Genomic DNA, 22953 nt, shown 5'->3' on the forward strand with positions numbered 1-22953 from the left:
GGCAGGGGGTAGGAATGAGTTGTGTCTGGGTCATTGTTTCTAGGGCATATTTAGCCCTCCAATTCCAGAAGCTTATGGATTTTGGGTGTGGTCCAATAGATTCCCTGTTGCTGGGGGTGAGCAGTCATGAGGGTGCGCATTCATTGCAGCTGCATAACGAAGGCCCCTGTGCCTTGTGTGAGTCGGGAGAAGTTGAGCCCGGGAGCAGGAAGCCGGCTGGTGTCCCGAACTCGGAAGCGTTTTGCAGCAGGTTAGTGGTATTGTTATCCTCTGACAGGGAAGCGTGGGCAATGCTAATTATAGCAAGGGGAAATGGGGAGGGAAAAATAATTTTTTCCATGTTAACTGTATACTTTGAATGTTGTTTTGATTTTAGCCAAACTGCTTTGGTTAAATTGTTTCAACTGGTGCTTTGGAAGAGAGAATGGAGGAGAAAGGAAAACCAGAAGGCCGATAATATGATGCAGTATGATTTTTAATAGGACTGAGCAGCAGAGTTTACACGGACAGAATGAATTAATGCAGAGTAACAGAGAATGCATTTGCAGGGTTACAATCAGAGCTCCAACCAGTCACCAGCTCCAAAGTGGTGCATTTCACACAACGTGTTCTGCTCTCTTCCTTGCACCTGCAGAGCTTGAAAATCATGTCACATTTTCCACCAGTTTTAGTCTCTTGTTGTAGACGGCTCGGCATCAAAAAGGACAAAGCACAATAGCAGGATAAGATTAAATTTCAAAACCAGACAGACCATAGAGCTCAGGTAATATGTAACAAAAGGAAAGCATAGATAAGCCTGATTTATACAAATGACGAACACCTACAACGCCCCCTGATTTTGAGTGGAGATACAGATGCTCATTTTCCATTGCCTATGTGGAGAATCTCTGCCTTGTCTTTCATTTCATGCTTCTTTCTTGTACCGTAGATCTTTCGTCTGGGTTTACCATGGACAACATTCCCAGCGGTTAGCATAGCAGTTCCTACCATATCTCCCCCCATACCCGTATGAGCCCCTGTATCCACCCCCGAATCCACCCCCAAATCCACCCCCAAATCCAGCCCCAAATCCACCCCCCAATCCACCGCGTGCTCCAACCCCAAATCCACCACCATATCCACTCCAACTACCACCCCCAAGACCAGCACCTGCACGACCTCCAAGACCACCCCAAGGTGTATAGGGAAAATTTGGTAAGGAGGTTCCCACGAAGCTGTCTTGAGGGCAAGTAGCGAGAGTTGGACCCGGGAATCTCACGACAACTGGGGGTGCAAAGACCACTGCGCTCGAGTCGCCACAGGTTCTGACACAAGGCTCATTGCAGACATAAGCACATGGATCTGGGCAAATGTCAGGACAATATGGGCCGGGTTGGCAACACAGATCTTTCACGGGAGACATCTTTGGTGATTGTCGTAAACCTGAAACACACAGTAGGGAGCAGAGTGAACATAACACACAATTCGCAGTGGCATACGAGACTCACAGCTCGTGTCATGCAGTAATAGATGCTAGATAATTCCATTTCTTACTGGCTCTGTATCTGCTCCTATTTCTTCCTTCTAGTCCTATTCACCCATTACCCTTAGTCTTCTTTCTAACCATCCCCCTTCTTACATCCTGGCTTCCTACTTTCCCATGCCCAGCAACTTCCCTATTTCTTTGGGTCCCATGCAGGAAATCTTCTCCATCTGCTAAGCCTTGATTGGCCACTTCTCCTTGAGATCAGCGCTGCTTGGAGCTTGCACCAATCCCACCCCATTGTTTCATCTGTCTAGTTCTCCTGATCTCTGTTTCTGGAGGCCACTCCCATCCACTCCTTAACCCTTGTTTCTAAATATTCTGAGTCCACTCATAGTAATTTACCTTTTCACAGAGTCATGCAACCATTAAGCTGCACAACCCCCCCATGAAAAGAGTCGTTATTATCCCTGTGGCAAGTTACAGAGACTCAGTGGAAGTGAGCTGCCCACCACTGCTATTTTGAAGAACGCATCCACCAAAGTCTACAACTGACGAGCTACAGAAAATCTCTTTGCAAAGCAAGACGCCCACTATTCCAACAGCTCTAAAATCAGAGTATTGGTGGAGGATTAGGTCCATAGTTAAAACTATCATTAAAGCAGGAATAAGAGCAATTTGAGTCCAGTCAACTTACCCAGTGCACCAAGGGGATGAAGTCAAGAGAAGTGGATAGAACAACCTGCAGTTCTGAGCCCTTTTATATCCTTTCTTAGCCAATGGGAAGCACAAGAAACATGCTTAGTGCACTGAGACCTTATCATTAACCAAACAAAATGTTTTCTTGCCTGGGGAACTCCTGTAATTATTATAATGGTTTTGATCACGGTTAATGATAAATAGTCAATTCCCGGTCCCACAGAGGATGACCTGCATGCTGCAATGTGCAGTATCCTTTCATCTACAAGCTATTTTCCTGCTATCATCCTCCTGACTTCCTGGGTGTCAACAGGACACTAAATCTAGTTCAATTTCTATTATTCTACTTTGATTAACTTCAGAGTATGAGGGTTACTCAGAGGCGTATCAACGGTATAATCTGCTGCCCTGCACAGGATTCTATGTTCTTTATATATTCAGACTAGTATCTAATTAGCAGCAACGTGGAGTTTACCCTTGGAATATAGAAGAAAATGCCATATTTTCTTCTTCTTCCTCAATATTTTTTCATTACTCCCCTACAGTAGAGAATAAATTTCTCTCTCTGTCGCTCTCTCTAATTATACTTTAATACTTATTTGTGAAAGTCAACCACCAGGGTTAGGTGCAATAAGAAGGGTCAGAACCTCAGCTAGTGTAGATATGTTGAGACACATGAGAAGGCTGAAGTGGTGGCTACACATACATATGTTAAAAAGGTACCAAGTAATGCTGTCTAATATCTTTAGAATAAGAGTTTTTAATCTTTACTAAGGAATACAAATGCCCCATTTCTTGTGTAACGTTAACCAGAACTAGGGCTCTCCACACACTATGTGGCTTTGAACTTAGCTGCCTTATATTTTTCAGGGCAAAATCCACAAATGCCTGAACCTTACTAAGTACAAAAACACTTTTATGGGGAAAAATCCCTTAACAACACAAAGAATCACAAGTTTTTTAGAAACATAGAACTACAGGGTTAGAAGGCACCACAAGGATCATCTTGTCTAACCCCCTGCAAAGATGCAGGATTTGTTGTGTCTAATCCATCTAAGGCCTTGGCTACACTTACCCGCTAGTTCGGCGGCTGGCAATCGAACTTCTGGGTTCGACTTATCGCGTCTAGTCTGGACGCGATAAGTCGAACCCGGAAGTGCTCGCCGTCGACTGCGGTACTCCAGCTCAGCGAGAGGAGTACCGCGGAGTCGACGGGGGAGCCTGCCTGCCGAGTGTGGACCAAGGTAAGTTCGAACTAAGGTACTTCGAACTTCAGCTACGTTATTCACGTAGCTGAAGTTGCGTACCTTAGTTCGAATTAGGGGGGTAGTGTAGACCTGGCCTAAGACAGACGTCTATCCAGCCTCTGTTTGCAGACCTCCAATGAAGGAGCTTCAACGACCTCCTTAGGCAGCCTGTTCCGTTGGCCTACTGTTCTTACAGTTAGGAAGCTTTTCCTGAGATTTAACCTAAATCTGTTCTGCTGTCGTTTGAACACACTGCTTCTTGTCCTGCCTTGTGTGGCAAGAGTGAAGAACTTTCCTCCATCTTTTTTATGGCAGCCTTTCCAATATTTGCAGACCACTATCATGTCCCGCCTTAATGTGCAAGTTTCAGTCAGAAGTTAAACTATCAATGAAGCAACGTTGCAATAGTTATAAAGTGATAATAATAAATAAGATCTAATGGTTTCACAGAAGTGAATAAGTCAAGAGAAGTGGTTAGAAGAGCCCTGAGTTGGGAACATAGTTCTATATTGTTTTAGGGCACCACTAGGATCTGGGACACACTTGGTGCACAAAGTCCTTGTTAATTATGAAACAAAATATTCTGCACAGGGAACCACTCCCATTACTGGCAATTATTGTGATCACTACCACACTCACACCCTGAAGATTGCTTTAATCTGAAATCATTATGCACCATGTTCATGCCCAGTATCATTCCATTTAATTCCCTAGTGTCAAAAAGGATATGCATCTAGCTTGTTTTCTTTTGTTCTGTTGTTAATAACTACACCCAATGAGAGTGTCTCAAAGAGCTGTATCAGTACCGAAAGTTGCTGTCACAAACAGGATTCCAAGTTAGTCTATTAAAGCCAGTCTAGTAGCTGGAATTTGGAATTTACTCTGGGATTTCATTAAGGACGTGGGGTGACTTCCTTCTGGATGCGTCACATGCCCACCCACCTCTATGTAGTATGGGCTCTGATGCCATGCCCACTGAAATCCAAGGGCATCTTTCCAATGAGTTGAGTTACCTTCGAATATGGTCCTGTGGGTGGCAATCCCCTCCACGAGAAAGGGCCAGCGAAAGGACGATGCATGATTTAGATCCCTCTTAAACATTCAAAGTAGGGCTAGAGAGGATTGAAGTGGAGGATAGATCTCTGGGTTGGCCTGCTGCTCTGGGGATAATTTCATTTGCCCATGTTTAGGAACTCAGCTGTGAAGGCTCCTCCCGTCATGGGAGTCTTGAATCCACGCTAATGACTTTGTTCATTATACCAACTGAAAATTTGGCCTTATATCTCATGTAATCAAGTTCCTTGCAACACCAGCTGTAGCCCTGATGTGACTTCTGTCCTTCTTAGTAGAAAAAACATCCTCAGTTCCATACGCATGACTGACGCTAGCTGAAAGCTCTCATGTCCTTGAGTTTAAAGTGTGAGGAAATGAAAGCTAAGAATTTCAAAAGTGACTGGTGATTCTTGGTGGCTGCTTGAAATGCCTTCAAGAGGACTGGGCACCAGAAAGTAGGAACTGAGCATTTTTGAAAACCGGGGTTCTACAATTTATCTGAATTTGGCCCCAAAATCATTAGTCACCTTTGGAAATCTTGACCTTTTGTTTAGCCACAGATGTCTTGGTGATCTGTAGTAAATCAAAAACCTCCCTTCCCTTTCATCTCCCCATAAGAGAAAAGGACGATGGTGATCAATTCCGTTTTCTGGGGGGTGAACAATGTACTTCCCTATCTGAGAATGTTTCATAGTTCCCACAAACACAGCATCTAAACCTTTCCTAGGTGAATGTCTCTGTAACAGGTGATACTGAGTATTATTGCATGCAGGAGATAGGATCACTCAGTGTTTGCTTTGTTCCTATGTGCTTGGATATCCATAGAGAGTTCTCTAGTAAGCTTCACAGAGTCTTTTGTTCTTTCTACCTCCCTGGTTATAGAAAGTGCTTCTTAATATGTAGACAGCAGTTTAAAAACCATTCTGGCAATAGTGTGGTAGTTTTCTAAACAAGAAGGGCCTTGCATCCTGTGCTAAAAGTAGATCATACTCTGGATTAGTCTTATTTCCTCTGGAAGGTCAGTCCTCAGCAATCCTCCCCATGATTGAGTGGGCATTATTTCCATCTCTCACATGATTTTCCTCAGCTTTATCAGAGGCACTGTCCCAGAAGAACACCACTGTCTTGTTAGGTCATAGATGGAGACAGGCCCGCTGACAGGGGAGGGTAAAGGGGACAACTGCCCAGGAGTCCGGGCAAGTTAAAAGGAATTTGTCACTTCAGCCCCCACCCCACCCCCCCGGGGCCGCCCTGGGGCCTGGAATTTCTGTCGGTGGTCCTGGATGGAGATGCAGTTCCAAGATTTTAATCCCAAGCCTTTATACAACACTGCACTCTTTCCTTTCACCTACTGCCCCGTTTTGATGCAATTCAGGAAGAAGCCTGCAGTAGGTGAACCTTGGGGATCCTTTTCTGATCATCACCTGAATCCCTGACCCTAAAACACTTGTCACTTGACTGGACATCTCTTCAGACTGTAATGCCTAATACCACTAGGCTGGAAATCAGTGGAGAACACAGGTAACATGCACCATTTCAATGATACTTCAGTTCTACTTTGAAGGCTTAAGAGGGATTAATTTAAGAATAGGGGCATGGTCTGGCCCTGTTTCCAGGAGAGTATTGTAACCCAAAAGGGTTTGAAGGCCATTGAACTCACTGAAAAGACATCCATGGATTTCAAAAACATATTGGCTCAAACACATAGTGACGAGTTACAAGTGGGAACTCAAAGCATGCGAAATACATTCTCCCATTCACCAAGGAGTTCCAAGGGTAAACCCGACCTTGCTGCTAATTAGATACTAGTATGAATATATAAAGAACTAACATAGAATCCTGTGCATGGCAGCAGATTGTACCATTGATACACCTCTGAGTCACCCTCATACTCTGAAGTTAATCAAAGCAGAACGATAGAAATTGAACTAGATTTAGTGTCCTGTTGACACCCAGAAGTCAGGAGAATGATACCAGGAAAATAGCTCGTAGATGAAAGGATACCGCACATTGCAGCATGTGGTACCGGGAATTGACTATTTATCATTAACCGTGATCAAAACCATTATAATAATTACAGGAGTTCCCCAGGCAAGAAACCAATCATTGTTTGGTTAATGATAAGGTCTCAGTGCACTAAGCATGTTTCTTTTCCTTCCCATTGGCTAAGAAAGGATATAAAAGTGCTCAGAACTGCAGGTTGTTCTATCACTTCTCTTGACTTCATCCCCTTGGTGCACTGGGTAAGTTGACTCGACTCAAATTGCTCTTATTCCTGCTTTAATGATAGTTTTAACTATGGACCTAATCCTACACCAATACTCTGATTTTAGAGCTGTTGGAATAGTGGGCGTCTTGCTTTGCAAAGAGATTTTCTGTAGCGCATCAGTTGTAGACTTTGGTGGATGCTTTCTTCAAAATAGCAGGTTGGGATGTTCAAAGCTATATATGGAATGCAGAACTCCATCTTCCCAATCATTATCATTGGGTTTTGGACCTAGCAATGACTTAGAAAATTATTACAAACCTCAATCACAGTCTACTTTGATCCAAGACTGTGCTTCTCTGACATATAAAGAAACATTGCCAGATCCTCAGTTGACTTCATCGCAGTCACAAAGGTTTACCTGGACTGATGATCTGATCCTGCTGTTTCCATAAAACCATGGAGATCAGCATTCATATCTAACTATCGAACAGCAATTCTTCTGTTCTGTTCTTTTTAACAGAGAGAGCTATAGCTATAGATGAATCCCAGAGTATGGAAGATACATATATGTGTTCTCCTCCAGGGCAAAGCTAGCCACTACTTTAGGTGTCTTAGTAACTTATTATAGGCAGTTGACTCCATAATGAACAATTTCAGGCTTCTTGTACGTTAATCTGCAGCATGCGATGCTGCATAGAGTTAGAGACAGAATACACGGATCTTACTCAATACAGCAATACTTAATTGCTTATTCGTATAATTTTCAATTTGAGATCCAGATATTGAGCTGGTGTGATTAAAAGTAGCACATAGGTAAGTATGATGATTTAGATCCGTTGAAAGATCTAGTCCCTAGGCTGAACTGGTTTAAGAAGGACTTTTGGATTATTAACTCTTTCTTTGCCCTACACTGTACCATTATTATTTAAATGGTTTGAAAATTGCAGGCATCCATGATGGAACTATTCTATCTTATCGGTTTAGTAATAAGACTCAGTGTTTATTTACCCCTCCCTCCTGAGTTGTTGGGAAATGAAGGTCTTGTGGACAAGGCACAGGTAGGGCCTCAGAAAATCTGCTTCAGGTCCTCTTCTCTGCCATAGATTTCCTTGGGCAAAGCCGATGGGACCAGATTCTCAAAAGGGCTCAGCTGCATTGGAAACTGAGCCTTTAATCTCCTGAAACCAAATCCACAGAGAGACTTAGGCATCTAAATTTCTATTTAGTCAGCGAAGGGCAACAATTAGGTGACGCTGAGATTCAAAGTCTCATTGTCAGCCAGACAACAGAAAATCTTTGCTGCCACATCTTACAATCTTGTCAATTTATTCCCTCAAAGCAACGCTGATCTCAAGGAGAAGGGTTAGGGGGTAGATGGGAGTGGCCTCCAGAAACAGAGATCAGGAGAACTAGACAGATGAAACAATGGGGTGGGATTGGTGCAAGCTCCAAGCAGCGCTGATTTCAAGGAGAAGTGGCCAATCCAGGCTTAGCAGATGGAGAAGATTTCCAGCATGGGACCCAAAGAAATAGGGAAGTTGCTTGGCATGGGAAAGTAAGAAGCCAAGATGTAAGAAGAGTTCAGAGGGGATGGTTAGAAAGAAGACTAAGGGTAAATGGGTGAATAGGACTAGAAGGAAGAAATAGGAGCAGATACAGAGCCTGTAAGAAATGGAATTATCTAGCATCTATTACTGCATGACACGAGCTGTGAGTCTCGTATGCCACTGCCAATTGTGTGTTGTGTTCACTCTGCTCCCTACTGTGTGTTTCAGGTTTACGACAATCACCAAAGATGTCTCCCGTGAAAGATCTGTGTTGCCAAACCGGCCCATATTGTCCTGACATTTGCCCAGATCCATGTGCTTATGTCTGCAATGAGCCTTGTGTCACATCGTGTGGCGACTCGAGTGCAGTGGTCTATGCACCCCCGGTTGTCGTTAGATTTCCGGGACCAACTCTTGCTACTTGCCCTCAAGACAGCTTCGTGGGAACCTCCTTACCAAATTTTCCCTATACACCTTGGGGTGGTCTTGGAGGTCGTGCAGGTGCTGGTCTTGGGGGTGGTAGTTGGAGTGGATATGGTGGTGGATTTGGGGTTGGAGCAGGCGGTGGATTGGGGGGTGGATTCGGGGGTGGATTTGGGGGTGGATTCGGGGCCGGTTATGGGGGCTCATACGGGAATTGGGGGAGATACGGTAGGCGCTGCTCGTATACCTCCTATAGATGTCCATGTTAAACCCAGAAGAAAAATCCACGGAATAAGAAACAACCAGGAAATGAAAGACAAGATAGAGATTCCCCACACAGCCAATGGAGAATGAGCATCTGCAGCGCCACTCGAAATCAGAGGGGGTTGTGGGTGTTCGTCATTTGTATAAATCAGGTTTATCTATGCTTTCCTTTTGTTACATATTACCTGAGCTCTATGGTCTGTCTAGTTTTGAAATTTAATCTTATCCTGCTATTGTGCTTTGTCCTTTTTGATGCCAAGCCATCTACAACAAGAGACTAAAACTGGTGGAAAATGTGACATGATTTTCAAGCTCTGCAGGTACAAGGAAGAGAGCAGAACACGTTGTGTGAAATGCACCACTTTGGAGCTGGTGACTGGTTGGAGCTCTGATTGTAACCCTGCAAATACATTATCTGTTACTCTGCATTAATTCATTCTGTCTCTGTAAACACTGCTGCTCAGTCCCATTAAAAAATTATACTGCATCATATTATCGGCCTTCTGGTTTTCCTTTCTCCTCCCGAAACAATTTAACCAAAGCAGTTTGGCTAAAATCAAAACAACATTCAAAGTATACAATTAACTTGGAAGAAATTATTTTTCCCTCCCCGTTTCCCCTTGCTATAATTAGCATTGCCCACGCTTCCCTGTCAGAGGATAACAATACCACTAACCTGCTGCAAAACGCTTCCGAGTTCGGGACACCAGCCGGCTTCCTGCTCCCGGGCTCAGCTTCTCCCGACTCACACAAGGCACAGGGGCCTTTGTTATGCAGCTGCAATGACTGCTCACCCTCATGTTGCCTGACCCCAGCAACAGGGAATCCAGTGGAGCAGACCCAAAACGACCACACCCAAAATCCAGAAGCTTCTGGTTGTGGAGGGGTAAATCTGCCTTGAAACAATGACCCAGACACAACTCATTCCTACCCTCTGGCCATGAGACTCTTAAAGAGATTTCTCCCTATTAGGTACATGGGTTACATATGCACTAATCAATCCTACTCAAACCCATAGGAAAGAAGAGAATCGGGTACATTACTTGGTTAATAGCATTGTGCAGGGCCACTGCACAGGGGGGAATTACCCCCTTGTAACATGTCTCAGATAGAACGGAAATAGATAAATGACTTGCAACTAAAATAGATTTCCCTCCTCTAAATGTTAGACAAAATCTACTCCTGGGGGAATTCTGTGCTGATGGCAGCAAACTGAGAAGGGTTGCAAGCACTTTGAAGGAGAAGATTTGAATTCAAAATGACCTTGACAAATCGGAGACTTGGCCAGATGAAACTCAACAATGAAAAGTGAAAAGTCCAATAGTTAGGAAGCAAATTGTCCTTCTGTAATCAGCACTGATGAGGCCTCTGATGGCGTATTGTGTCCAATTCTGGGCCACACACTTTATTAGGAAAGATGTGGACCAATTGGAGAAGTCCATCCACGCTTGTAATTTGAGTATTCTATGATTCTTGCTCCTGGGGTGAATTCTTCACCCCTGCCCCTACAGGGGTGCAGAATTCATACCATTTGCAGATTTCTTTGCCCCACTGTGGAAAAATGGGGGAGCAAAAAAATCCGTGTGGAACACACGCCCCTTCTCCTGAAGTCAGATCACCGGGGGGTGGGGGGAGAGGGGAGGAAGGCTGGGCGTAAGTGTGTGCATCCATGGACAGATGTTGGGGTGCAGGGCTGAACACGTGCCTACCTGCGAATGAAGGAGAGAGATTCACTCCATCGGTCTCACTCGCTGTTGCAACCCCTCCGGCTTGCAGGGCTATGGTTTGTGAGGCAGGTTCTGTCCCTGAGGCAGAGCAGAAATGTAACAACTAAGCAGGCAGGTTGCTAATGTTCCCATTGACAATTAATTGTTCCCTTTCTTAGTCAATTCCCCCAGAAGCCTAAAGCACATGGAACAGTTTTAAGGCCCCTTTACATTGCCAGAGTGTTGTAAAGCAGCATTATTATAAATGACTGTGAGGGAAACCTAAGTGAGGAAGATCTATGTGCTTTCTCGCTTTTTTCCTGGGCCAGGGTGGCACAACGGGGTTAGACTCATTTTAAAAAATGCAAGACGATGATTAGCAAAACTGCATGAGTTTCCCCTGTGAAAGTCGGAGCAATTTAAAGAGACATTCTACTTTACTTTTATTTTGGTGTCGGGTATTCTGTGATGTAATGTAAATGAAAATCCAGGATTATAACTGGAATGCCGCGTATTGGTTCCCAAGTATTTGTAACTTAACATTCATGCATTTAGGAAATGCTGAACAATTAATTGTGATTTTTTTTCTATATGGTAGTTTAAATAAATTACCAAAATAAGTGAAACTGGTGTGATTATACTGCATTATTTTGAAAAACAAAATAAGCACAATTTTGCAGAATTTTTAATTTTTTGGCGCAGAATTCCCCCAGGAGTAGATTTTGTATAATATTTAGAGCAGGGAAATCTATTCTAGTTGCAAGTCATCTATCTATTTCCCTTCTATCTAAGTCGTGGTACAAGGGAGTAATTCCCCCCTGTGCAGAGGCTCTGCACAATGCTATTAACCAAGTAATGTACCCGATTCTCTTCTTTCCTTTGGGTTTGAGAGGGATTGATTAGTGCAGTGGTCTCCAAAGTGGGGTGCGTGCGTGCACCCCAAGGGGTACGCAAGTCGATCCATTGGGGGGCATGGCAGGAGGAGCGCTGCTGGAGGGGGAAAAAAAGAAAAAGGGTGGCTGGAGGAGGGAGGGAGCAAGCAAGCGGGGAAGCTGCCCCTCCCGCCCCCCCCCCCCCCCGCAGGCAGGGCCACCTGGAACGCAGGGGCTTTAGGGGCCAAAGGGCCCTGGCCTGCAGCGCTAAAGCCCCTTTCGGAATGCGGCCCTGAGTCCTTCAGCTGGTGGCGGAGCAGGGGCAGCCGCGCAGCCAGCGGCCGGAAAGAAGCGGTGCTTTGAAGGGGAAAGCGCAGCTTCTCTCCGGCCGCTGGCTGTGCGGCTGCCCCTGCTCCTCCTGAGTCCTCCGGCCTGTGCTTGCAGGGCCGCTCTCTGAAAGGGGCTTTAGAGCTGCAGGCCAGGGGCCCCCGGGTCCCCTTAGCCCAGGGCCCTGCAGCCCCTAAAGCCCCTGCGTTCCGGGTGGCCCTGCCTGCGGGGGGGGAGCTCCCAGAATCGTGGCCATGGGAGCAGTGCTGCGCAGCGTAGGGCCCCTTGCACACCCCCTGCACCAACCAGGAGCTGCCCCAGGTAAGTGCTCTGCACCTCCTGCCTGCCCCAGCCTTGAGCCTCCTCCCGCACCCGCACCCTGAGCGCCCTCCCACACCCTAACTCCCTCCCAGACCCCACACCCCACCCTGAGCACCCTCCCGCACCCTAACTCCCTCCCAGACCCCGCACCCCACCCTGAGCGCCCTCCCGCACCCTAACCCTAATCCAGACCTTTGAATCGCTGTATCACAAAGTGTTAAACCAAGATTTTCAGAAATAATGAAGCATATTCAATTACATTGCTCTCACTAAAAATATTATTATAATAATATTTTTTGTGAGAGCAAAAGGGTTTTTTGTACCATTAATGAATAAAATAAAAAAAAATAAAAATATTGTTTATTTCATCTTTATCTCATCCCTTTTTAATTTCTATTTTTTGTGTATGTTTTATAATGTACATCATATATTAGTACAGTAGTACATGTATATAATTTATACATAAATAAATATACATATATTGGGGGGTGCATGCTCAAAATTTTTTTACCGATAGGGGTGCGCGATCAAAGAAGTTTGGAGACCACTGTATTAGTGCATATGTAACCTGTGTGCCTAATAGGGAGATATCTCTTTAAGAGTCTCATGGGCAGGGGGTAGGAATGAGTTGTGTCTGGGTCATTGTTTCTAGGGCATATTTAGCCCTCCAATTCCAGAAGCTTATGGATTTTGGGTGTGGTCCAATAGATTCCCTGTTGCTGGGGGTGAGCAGTCATGAGGGTGCGCATTCATTGCAGCTGCATAACGAAGGCCCCTGTGCCTTGTGTGAGTCGGGAGAAGTTGAGCCCGGGAGCAGGAAGCCGGCTGGTGTCCCGAACTCGGAAGCGTTTTGCAGCAGGTTAGTGGTATTGTTATCCTCTGACAGGGAAGCGTGGGCAATGCTAATTATAGCAAGGGGAAATGGGGAGGGAAAAATAATTTTTTCCATGTTAACTGTATACTTTGAATGTTGTTTTGATTTTAGCCAAACTGCTTTGGTTAAATTGTTTCAACTGGTGCTTTGGAAGAGAGAATGGAGGAGAAAGGAAAACCAGAAGGCCGATAATATGATGCAGTATGATTTTTAATAGGACTGAGCAGCAGAGTTTACACGGACAGAATGAATTAATGCAGAGTAACAGAGAATGCATTTGCAGGGTTACAATCAGAGCTCCAACCAGTCACCAGCTCCAAAGTGGTGCATTTCACACAACGTGTTCTGCTCTCTTCCTTGCACCTGCAGAGCTTGAAAATCATGTCACATTTTCCACCAGTTTTAGTCTCTTGTTGTAGACGGCTCGGCATCAAAAAGGACAAAGCACAATAGCAGGATAAGATTAAATTTCAAAACCAGACAGACCATAGAGCTCAGGTAATATGTAACAAAAGGAAAGCATAGATAAGCCTGATTTATACAAATGACGAACACCTACAACGCCCCCTGATTTTGAGTGGAGATACAGATGCTCATTTTCCATTGCCTATGTGGAGAATCTCTGCCTTGTCTTTCATTTCATGCTTCTTTCTTGTACCGTAGATCTTTCGTCTGGGTTTACCATGGACAACATTCCCAGCGGTTAGCATAGCAGTTCCTACCATATCTCCCCCCATACCCGTATGAGCCCCTGTATCCACCCCCGAATCCACCCCCAAATCCACCCCCAAATCCAGCCCCAAATCCACCCCCCAATCCACCGCGTGCTCCAACCCCAAATCCACCACCATATCCACTCCAACTACCACCCCCAAGACCAGCACCTGCACGACCTCCAAGACCACCCCAAGGTGTATAGGGAAAATTTGGTAAGGAGGTTCCCACGAAGCTGTCTTGAGGGCAAGTAGCGAGAGTTGGACCCGGGAATCTCACGACAACTGGGGGTGCAAAGACCACTGCGCTCGAGTCGCCACAGGTTCTGACACAAGGCTCATTGCAGACATAAGCACATGGATCTGGGCAAATGTCAGGACAATATGGGCCGGGTTGGCAACACAGATCTTTCACGGGAGACATCTTTGGTGATTGTCGTAAACCTGAAACACACAGTAGGGAGCAGAGTGAACATAACACACAATTCGCAGTGGCATACGAGACTCACAGCTCGTGTCATGCAGTAATAGATGCTAGATAATTCCATTTCTTACTGGCTCTGTATCTGCTCCTATTTCTTCCTTCTAGTCCTATTCACCCATTACCCTTAGTCTTCTTTCTAACCATCCCCCTTCTTACATCCTGGCTTCCTACTTTCCCATGCCCAGCAACTTCCCTATTTCTTTGGGTCCCATGCAGGAAATCTTCTCCATCTGCTAAGCCTTGATTGGCCACTTCTCCTTGAGATCAGCGCTGCTTGGAGCTTGCACCAATCCCACCCCATTGTTTCATCTGTCTAGTTCTCCTGATCTCTGTTTCTGGAGGCCACTCCCATCCACTCCTTAACCCTTGTTTCTAAATATTCTGAGTCCACTCATAGTAATTTACCTTTTCACAGAGTCATGCAACCATTAAGCTGCACAACCCCCCCATGAAAAGAGTCGTTATTATCCCTGTGGCAAGTTACAGAGACTCAGTGGAAGTGAGCTGCCCACCACTGCTATTTTGAAGAACGCATCCACCAAAGTCTACAACTGACGAGCTACAGAAAATCTCTTTGCAAAGCAAGACGCCCACTATTCCAACAGCTCTAAAATCAGAGTATTGGTGGAGGATTAGGTCCATAGTTAAAACTATCATTAAAGCAGGAATAAGAGCAATTTGAGTCCAGTCAACTTACCCAGTGCACCAAGGGGATGAAGTCAAGAGAAGTGGATAGAACAACCTGCAGTTCTGAGCCCTTTTATATCCTTTCTTAGCCAATGGGAAGCACAAGAAACATGCTTAGTGCACTGAGACCTTATCATTAACCAAACAAAATGTTTTCTTGCCTGGGGAACTCCTGTAATTATTATAATGGTTTTGATCACGGTTAATGATAAATAGTCAATTCCCGGTCCCACAGAGGATGACCTGCATGCTGCAATGTGCAGTATCCTTTCATCTACAAGCTATTTTCCTGCTATCATCCTCCTGACTTCCTGGGTGTCAACAGGACACTAAATCTAGTTCAATTTCTATTATTCTACTTTGATTAACTTCAGAGTATGAGGGTTACTCAGAGGCGTATCAACGGTATAATCTGCTGCCCTGCACAGGATTCTATGTTCTTTATATATTCAGACTAGTATCTAATTAGCAGCAACGTGGAGTTTACCCTTGGAATATAGAAGAAAATGCCATATTTTCTTCTTCTTCCTCAATATTTTTTCATTACTCCCCTACAGTAGAGAATAAATTTCTCTCTCTGTCGCTCTCTCTAATTATACTTTAATACTTATTTGTGAAAGTCAACCACCAGGGTTAGGTGCAATAAGAAGGGTCAGAACCTCAGCTAGTGTAGATATGTTGAGACACATGAGAAGGCTGAAGTGGTGGCTACACATACATATGTTAAAAAGGTACCAAGTAATGCTGTCTAATATCTTTAGAATAAGAGTTTTTAATCTTTACTAAGGAATACAAATGCCCCATTTCTTGTGTAACGTTAACCAGAACTAGGGCTCTCCACACACTATGTGGCTTTGAACTTAGCTGCCTTATATTTTTCAGGGCAAAATCCACAAATGCCTGAACCTTACTAAGTACAAAAACACTTTTATGGGGAAAAATCCCTTAACAACACAAAGAATCACAAGTTTTTTAGAAACATAGAACTACAGGGTTAGAAGGCACCACAAGGATCATCTTGTCTAACCCCCTGCAAAGATGCAGGATTTGTTGTGTCTAATCCATCTAAGGCCTTGGCTACACTTACCCGCTAGTTCGGCGGCTGGCAATCGAACTTCTGGGTTCGACTTATCGCGTCTAGTCTGGACGCGATAAGTCGAACCCGGAAGTGCTCGCCGTCGACTGCGGTACTCCAGCTCAGCGAGAGGAGTACCGCGGAGTCGACGGGGGAGCCTGCCTGCCGAGTGTGGACCAAGGTAAGTTCGAACTAAGGTACTTCGAACTTCAGCTACGTTATTCACGTAGCTGAAGTTGCGTACCTTAGTTCGAATTAGGGGGGTAGTGTAGACCTGGCCTAAGACAGACGTCTATCCAGCCTCTGTTTGCAGACCTCCAATGAAGGAGCTTCAACGACCTCCTTAGGCAGCCTGTTCCGTTGGCCTACTGTTCTTACAGTTAGGAAGCTTTTCCTGAGATTTAACCTAAATCTGTTCTGCTGTCGTTTGAACACACTGCTTCTTGTCCTGCCTTGTGTGGCAAGAGTGAAGAACTTTCCTCCATCTTTTTTATGGCAGCCTTTCCAATATTTGCAGACCACTATCATGTCCCGCCTTAATGTGCAAGTTTCAGTCAGAAGTTAAACTATCAATGAAGCAACGTTGCAATAGTTATAAAGTGATAATAATAAATAAGATCTAATGGTTTCACAGAAGTGAATAAGTCAAGAGAAGTGGTTAGAAGAGCCCTGAGTTGGGAACATAGTTCTATATTGTTTTAGGGCACCACTAGGATCTGGGACACACTTGGTGCACAAAGTCCTTGTTAATTATGAAACAAAATATTCTGCACAGGGAACCACTCCCATTACTGGCAATTATTGTGATCACTACCACACTCACACCCTGAAGATTGCTTTAATCTGAAATCATTATGCACCATGTTCATGCCCAGTATCATTCCATTTAATTCCCTAGTGTCAAAAAGGATATGCATCTAGCTTGTTTTCTTTTGTTCTGTTGTTAATAACTACACCCAATGAGAGTGTCTCAAAGAGCTGTATCAGTACCGAAAGTTGCTGTCACGAACAGGATTCCAAGTTAGTCTATTAAAGCCAGTCTAGTAGCTGGAATTTGGAATTTACTCTGGGATTTCATTAAGGACGTGGGGTGACTTCCTTCTGGATGCGTCACATGCCCACCCACCTCTATGTAGTATGGGCTCTGATGCCATGCCCACTGAAATCCAAGGGCATCTTTCCAATGAGTTGAGTTACCTTCGAATATGGTCCTGTGGGTGGCAATCCCCTCCACGAGAAAGGGCCAGCGAAAGGACGATGCATGATTTAGATCCCTCTTAAACATTCAAAGTAGGGCTAGAGAGGATTGAAGTGGAGGATAGATCTCTGGGTTGGCCTGCTGCTCTGGGGATAATTTCATTTGCCCATGTTTAGGAACTCAGCTGTGAAGGCTCCTCCCGTCATGGGAGTCTTGAATCCACGCTAATGACTTTGTTCATTATACCAACTGAAAATTTGGCCTTATATCTCATGTAATCAAGTTCCTTGCAACACCAGCTGTAGCCCTGATGTGACTTCTGTCCTTCTTAGTAGAAAAAACATCCTCAGTTCCATACGCATGACTGACGCTAGCTGAAAGCTCTCATGTCCTTGAGTTTAAAGTGTGAGGAAATGAAAGCTAAGAATTTCAAAAGTGACTGGTGATTCTTGGTGGCTGCTTGAAATGCCTTCAAGAGGACTGGGCACCAGAAAGTAGGAACTGAGCATTTTTGAAAACCGGGGTTCTACAATTTATCTGAATTTGGCCCCAAAATCATTAGTCACCTTTGGAAATCTTGACCTTTTGTTTAGCCACAGATGTCTTGGTGATCTGTAGTAAATCAAAAACCTCCCTTCCCTTTCATCTCCCCATAAGAGAAAAGGACGATGGTGATCAATTCCGTTTTCTGGGGGGTGAACAATGTACTTCCCTATCTGAGAATGTTTCATAGTTCCCACAAACACAGCATCTAAACCTTTCCTAGGTGAATGTCTCTGTAACAGGTGATACTGAGTATTATTGCATGCAGGAGATAGGATCACTCAGTGTTTGCTTTGTTCCTATGTGCTTGGATATCCATAGAGAGTTCTCTAGTAAGCTTCACAGAGTCTTTTGTTCTTTCTACCTCCCTGGTTATAGAAAGTGCTTCTTAATATGTAGACAGCAGTTTAAAAACCATTCTGGCAATAGTGTGGTAGTTTTCTAAACAAGAAGGGCCTTGCATCCTGTGCTAAAAGTAGATCATACTCTGGATTAGTCTTATTTCCTCTGGAAGGTCAGTCCTCAGCAATCCTCCCCATGATTGAGTGGGCATTATTTCCATCTCTCACATGATTTTCCTCAGCTTTATCAGAGGCACTGTCCCAGAAGAACACCACTGTCTTGTTAGGTCATAGATGGAGACAGGCCCGCTGACAGGGGAGGGTAAAGGGGACAACTGCCCAGGAGTCCGGGCAAGTTAAAAGGAATTTGTCACTTCAGCCCCCACCCCACCCCCCCGGGGCCGCCCTGGGGCCTGGAATTTCTGTCGGTGGTCCTGGATGGAGATGCAGTTCCAAGATTTTAATCCCAAGCCTTTATACAACACTGCACTCTTTCCTTTCACCTACTGCCCCGTTTTGATGCAATTCAGGAAGAAGCCTGCAGTAGGTGAACCTTGGGGATCCTTTTCTGATCATCACCTGAATCCCTGACCCTAAAACACTTGTCACTTGACTGGACATCTCTTCAGACTGTAATGCCTAATACCACTAGGCTGGAAATCAGTGGAGAACACAGGTAACATGCACCATTTCAATGATACTTCAGTTCTACTTTGAAGGCTTAAGAGGGATTAATTTAAGAATAGGGGCATGGTCTGGCCCTGTTTCCAGGAGAGTATTGTAACCCAAAAGGGTTTGAAGGCCATTGAACTCACTGAAAAGACATCCATGGATTTCAAAAACATATTGGCTCAAACACATAGTGACGAGTTACAAGTGGGAACTCAAAGCATGCGAAATACATTCTCCCATTCACCAAGGAGTTCCAAGGGTAAACCCGACCTTGCTGCTAATTAGATACTAGTATGAATATATAAAGAACTAACATAGAATCCTGTGCATGGCAGCAGATTGTACCATTGATACACCTCTGAGTCACCCTCATACTCTGAAGTTAATCAAAGCAGAACGATAGAAATTGAACTAGATTTAGTGTCCTGTTGACACCCAGAAGTCAGGAGAATGATACCAGGAAAATAGCTCGTAGATGAAAGGATACCGCACATTGCAGCATGTGGTACCGGGAATTGACTATTTATCATTAACCGTGATCAAAACCATTATAATAATTACAGGAGTTCCCCAGGCAAGAAACCAATCATTGTTTGGTTAATGATAAGGTCTCAGTGCACTAAGCATGTTTCTTTTCCTTCCCATTGGCTAAGAAAGGATATAAAAGTGCTCAGAACTGCAGGTTGTTCTATCACTTCTCTTGACTTCATCCCCTTGGTGCACTGGGTAAGTTGACTCGACTCAAATTGCTCTTATTCCTGCTTTAATGATAGTTTTAACTATGGACCTAATCCTACACCAATACTCTGATTTTAGAGCTGTTGGAATAGTGGGCGTCTTGCTTTGCAAAGAGATTTTCTGTAGCGCATCAGTTGTAGACTTTGGTGGATGCTTTCTTCAAAATAGCAGGTTGGGATGTTCAAAGCTATATATGGAATGCAGAACTCCATCTTCCCAATCATTATCATTGGGTTTTGGACCTAGCAATGACTTAGAAAATTATTACAAACCTCAATCACAGTCTACTTTGATCCAAGACTGTGCTTCTCTGACATATAAAGAAACATTGCCAGATCCTCAGTTGACTTCATCGCAGTCACAAAGGTTTACCTGGACTGATGATCTGATCCTGCTGTTTCCATAAAACCATGGAGATCAGCATTCATATCTAACTATCGAACAGCAATTCTTCTGTTCTGTTCTTTTTAACAGAGAGAGCTATAGCTATAGATGAATCCCAGAGTATGGAAGATACATATATGTGTTCTCCTCCAGGGCAAAGCTAGCCACTACTTTAGGTGTCTTAGTAACTTATTATAGGCAGTTGACTCCATAATGAACAATTTCAGGCTTCTTGTACGTTAATCTGCAGCATGCGATGCTGCATAGAGTTAGAGACAGAATACACGGATCTTACTCAATACAGCAATACTTAATTGCTTATTCGTATAATTTTCAATTTGAGATCCAGATATTGAGCTGGTGTGATTAAAAGTAGCACATAGGTAAGTATGATGATTTAGATCCGTTGAAAGATCTAGTCCCTAGGCTGAACTGGTTTAAGAAGGACTTTTGGATTATTAACTCTTTCTTTGCCCTACACTGTACCATTATTATTTAAATGGTTTGAAAATTGCAGGCATCCATGATGGAACTATTCTATCTTATCGGTTTAGTAATAAGACTCAGTGTTTATTTACCCCTCCCTCCTGAGTTGTTGGGAAATGAAGGTCTTGTGGACAAGGCACAGGTAGGGCCTCAGAAAATCTGCTTCAGGTCCTCTTCTCTGCCATAGATTTCCTTGGGCAAAGCCGATGGGACCAGATTCTCAAAAGGGCTCAGCTGCATTGGAAACTGAGCCTTTAATCTCCTGAAACCAAATCCACAGAGAGACTTAGGCATCTAAATTTCTATTTAGTCAGCGAAGGGCAACAATTAGGTGACGCTGAGATTCAAAGTCTCATTGTCAGCCAGACAACAGAAAATCTTTGCTGCCACATCTTACAATCTTGTCAATTTATTCCCTCAAAGCAACGCTGATCTCAAGGAGAAGGGTTAGGGGGTAGATGGGAGTGGCCTCCAGAAACAGAGATCAGGAGAACTAGACAGATGAAACAATGGGGTGGGATTGGTGCAAGCTCCAAGCAGCGCTGATTTCAAGGAGAAGTGGCCAATCCAGGCTTAGCAGATGGAGAAGATTTCCAGCATGGGACCCAAAGAAATAGGGAAGTTGCTTGGCATGGGAAAGTAAGAAGCCAAGATGTAAGAAGAGTTCAGAGGGGATGGTTAGAAAGAAGACTAAGGGTAAATGGGTGAATAGGACTAGAAGGAAGAAATAGGAGCAGATACAGAGCCTGTAAGAAATGGAATTATCTAGCATCTATTACTGCATGACACGAGCTGTGAGTCTCGTATGCCACTGCCAATTGTGTGTTGTGTTCACTCTGCTCCCTACTGTGTGTTTCAGGTTTACGACAATCACCAAAGATGTCTCCCGTGAAAGATCTGTGTTGCCAAACCGGCCCATATTGTCCTGACATTTGCCCAGATCCATGTGCTTATGTCTGCAATGAGCCTTGTGTCACATCGTGTGGCGACTCGAGTGCAGTGGTCTATGCACCCCCGGTTGTCGTTAGATTTCCGGGACCAACTCTTGCTACTTGCCCTCAAGACAGCTTCGTGGGAACCTCCTTACCAAATTTTCCCTATACACCTTGGGGTGGTCTTGGAGGTCGTGCAGGTGCTGGTCTTGGGGGTGGTAGTTGGAGTGGATATGGTGGTGGATTTGGGGTTGGAGCAGGCGGTGGATTGGGGGGTGGATTCGGGGGTGGATTTGGGGGTGGATTCGGGGCCGGTTATGGGGGCTCATACGGGAATTGGGGGAGATACGGTAGGCGCTGCTCGTATACCTCCTATAGATGTCCATGTTAAACCCAGAAGAAAAATCCACGGAATAAGAAACAACCAGGAAATGAAAGACAAGATAGAGATTCCCCACACAGCCAATGGAGAATGAGCATCTGCAGCGCCACTCGAAATCAGAGGGGGTTGTGGGTGTTCGTCATTTGTATAAATCAGGTTTATCTATGCTTTCCTTTTGTTACATATTACCTGAGCTCTATGGTCTGTCTAGTTTTGAAATTTAATCTTATCCTGCTATTGTGCTTTGTCCTTTTTGATGCCAAGCCATCTACAACAAGAGACTAAAACTGGTGGAAAATGTGACATGATTTTCAAGCTCTGCAGGTACAAGGAAGAGAGCAGAACACGTTGTGTGAAATGCACCACTTTGGAGCTGGTGACTGGTTGGAGCTCTGATTGTAACCCTGCAAATACATTATCTGTTACTCTGCATTAATTCATTCTGTCTCTGTAAACACTGCTGCTCAGTCCCATTAAAAAATTATACTGCATCATATTATCGGCCTTCTGGTTTTCCTTTCTCCTCCCGAAACAATTTAACCAAAGCAGTTTGGCTAAAATCAAAACAACATTCAAAGTATACAATTAACTTGGAAGAAATTATTTTTCCCTCCCCGTTTCCCCTTGCTATAATTAGCATTGCCCACGCTTCCCTGTCAGAGGATAACAATACCACTAACCTGCTGCAAAACGCTTCCGAGTTCGGGACACCAGCCGGCTTCCTGCTCCCGGGCTCAGCTTCTCCCGACTCACACAAGGCACAGGGGCCTTTGTTATGCAGCTGCAATGACTGCTCACCCTCATGTTGCCTGACCCCAGCAACAGGGAATCCAGTGGAGCAGACCCAAAACGACCACACCCAAAATCCAGAAGCTTCTGGTTGTGGAGGGGTAAATCTGCCTTGAAACAATGACCCAGACACAACTCATTCCTACCCTCTGGCCATGAGACTCTTAAAGAGATTTCTCCCTATTAGGTACATGGGTTACATATGCACTAATCAATCCTACTCAAACCCATAGGAAAGAAGAGAATCGGGTACATTACTTGGTTAATAGCATTGTGCAGGGCCACTGCACAGGGGGGAATTACCCCCTTGTAACATGTCTCAGATAGAACGGAAATAGATAAATGACTTGCAACTAAAATAGATTTCCCTCCTCTAAATGTTAGACAAAATCTACTCCTGGGGGAATTCTGTGCTGATGGCAGCAAACTGAGAAGGGTTGCAAGCACTTTGAAGGAGAAGATTTGAATTCAAAATGACCTTGACAAATCGGAGACTTGGCCAGATGAAACTCAACAATGAAAAGT

The 22953-nt window shown here is 44.5% G+C and overlaps 2 protein-coding genes across 2 annotated transcripts; both read right to left on the reverse strand.

Annotated features, from left to right (window-relative positions):
• Nucleotides 1–457: 457 nt before the first annotated feature.
• LOC135976763 (claw keratin-like) lies at nt 458–9785 on the reverse strand. Its single transcript, XM_065574110.1, has 2 exons — nt 9581–9785; nt 458–1422 (listed from the first exon to the last, which is right to left on the reverse strand). The coding sequence occupies exons 1-2, from the start codon at nt 9702–9704 to the stop codon at nt 944–946; spliced, it is 603 nt and encodes a 200-aa protein (XP_065430182.1). The 5' UTR covers nt 9705–9785; the 3' UTR covers nt 458–943.
• Nucleotides 9786–13196: 3411 nt separating this feature from the next.
• LOC135976764 (claw keratin-like) lies at nt 13197–22524 on the reverse strand. Its single transcript, XM_065574111.1, has 2 exons — nt 22320–22524; nt 13197–14161 (listed from the first exon to the last, which is right to left on the reverse strand). The coding sequence occupies exons 1-2, from the start codon at nt 22441–22443 to the stop codon at nt 13683–13685; spliced, it is 603 nt and encodes a 200-aa protein (XP_065430183.1). The 5' UTR covers nt 22444–22524; the 3' UTR covers nt 13197–13682.
• Between the last annotated feature and the right edge of the window lie 429 nt (nt 22525–22953).

Source organism: Chrysemys picta, chromosome 20, assembly GCF_011386835.1.
Source record: "Chrysemys picta bellii isolate R12L10 chromosome 20, ASM1138683v2, whole genome shotgun sequence".
Taxonomy (NCBI): domain Eukaryota; kingdom Metazoa; phylum Chordata; order Testudines; family Emydidae; genus Chrysemys; species Chrysemys picta.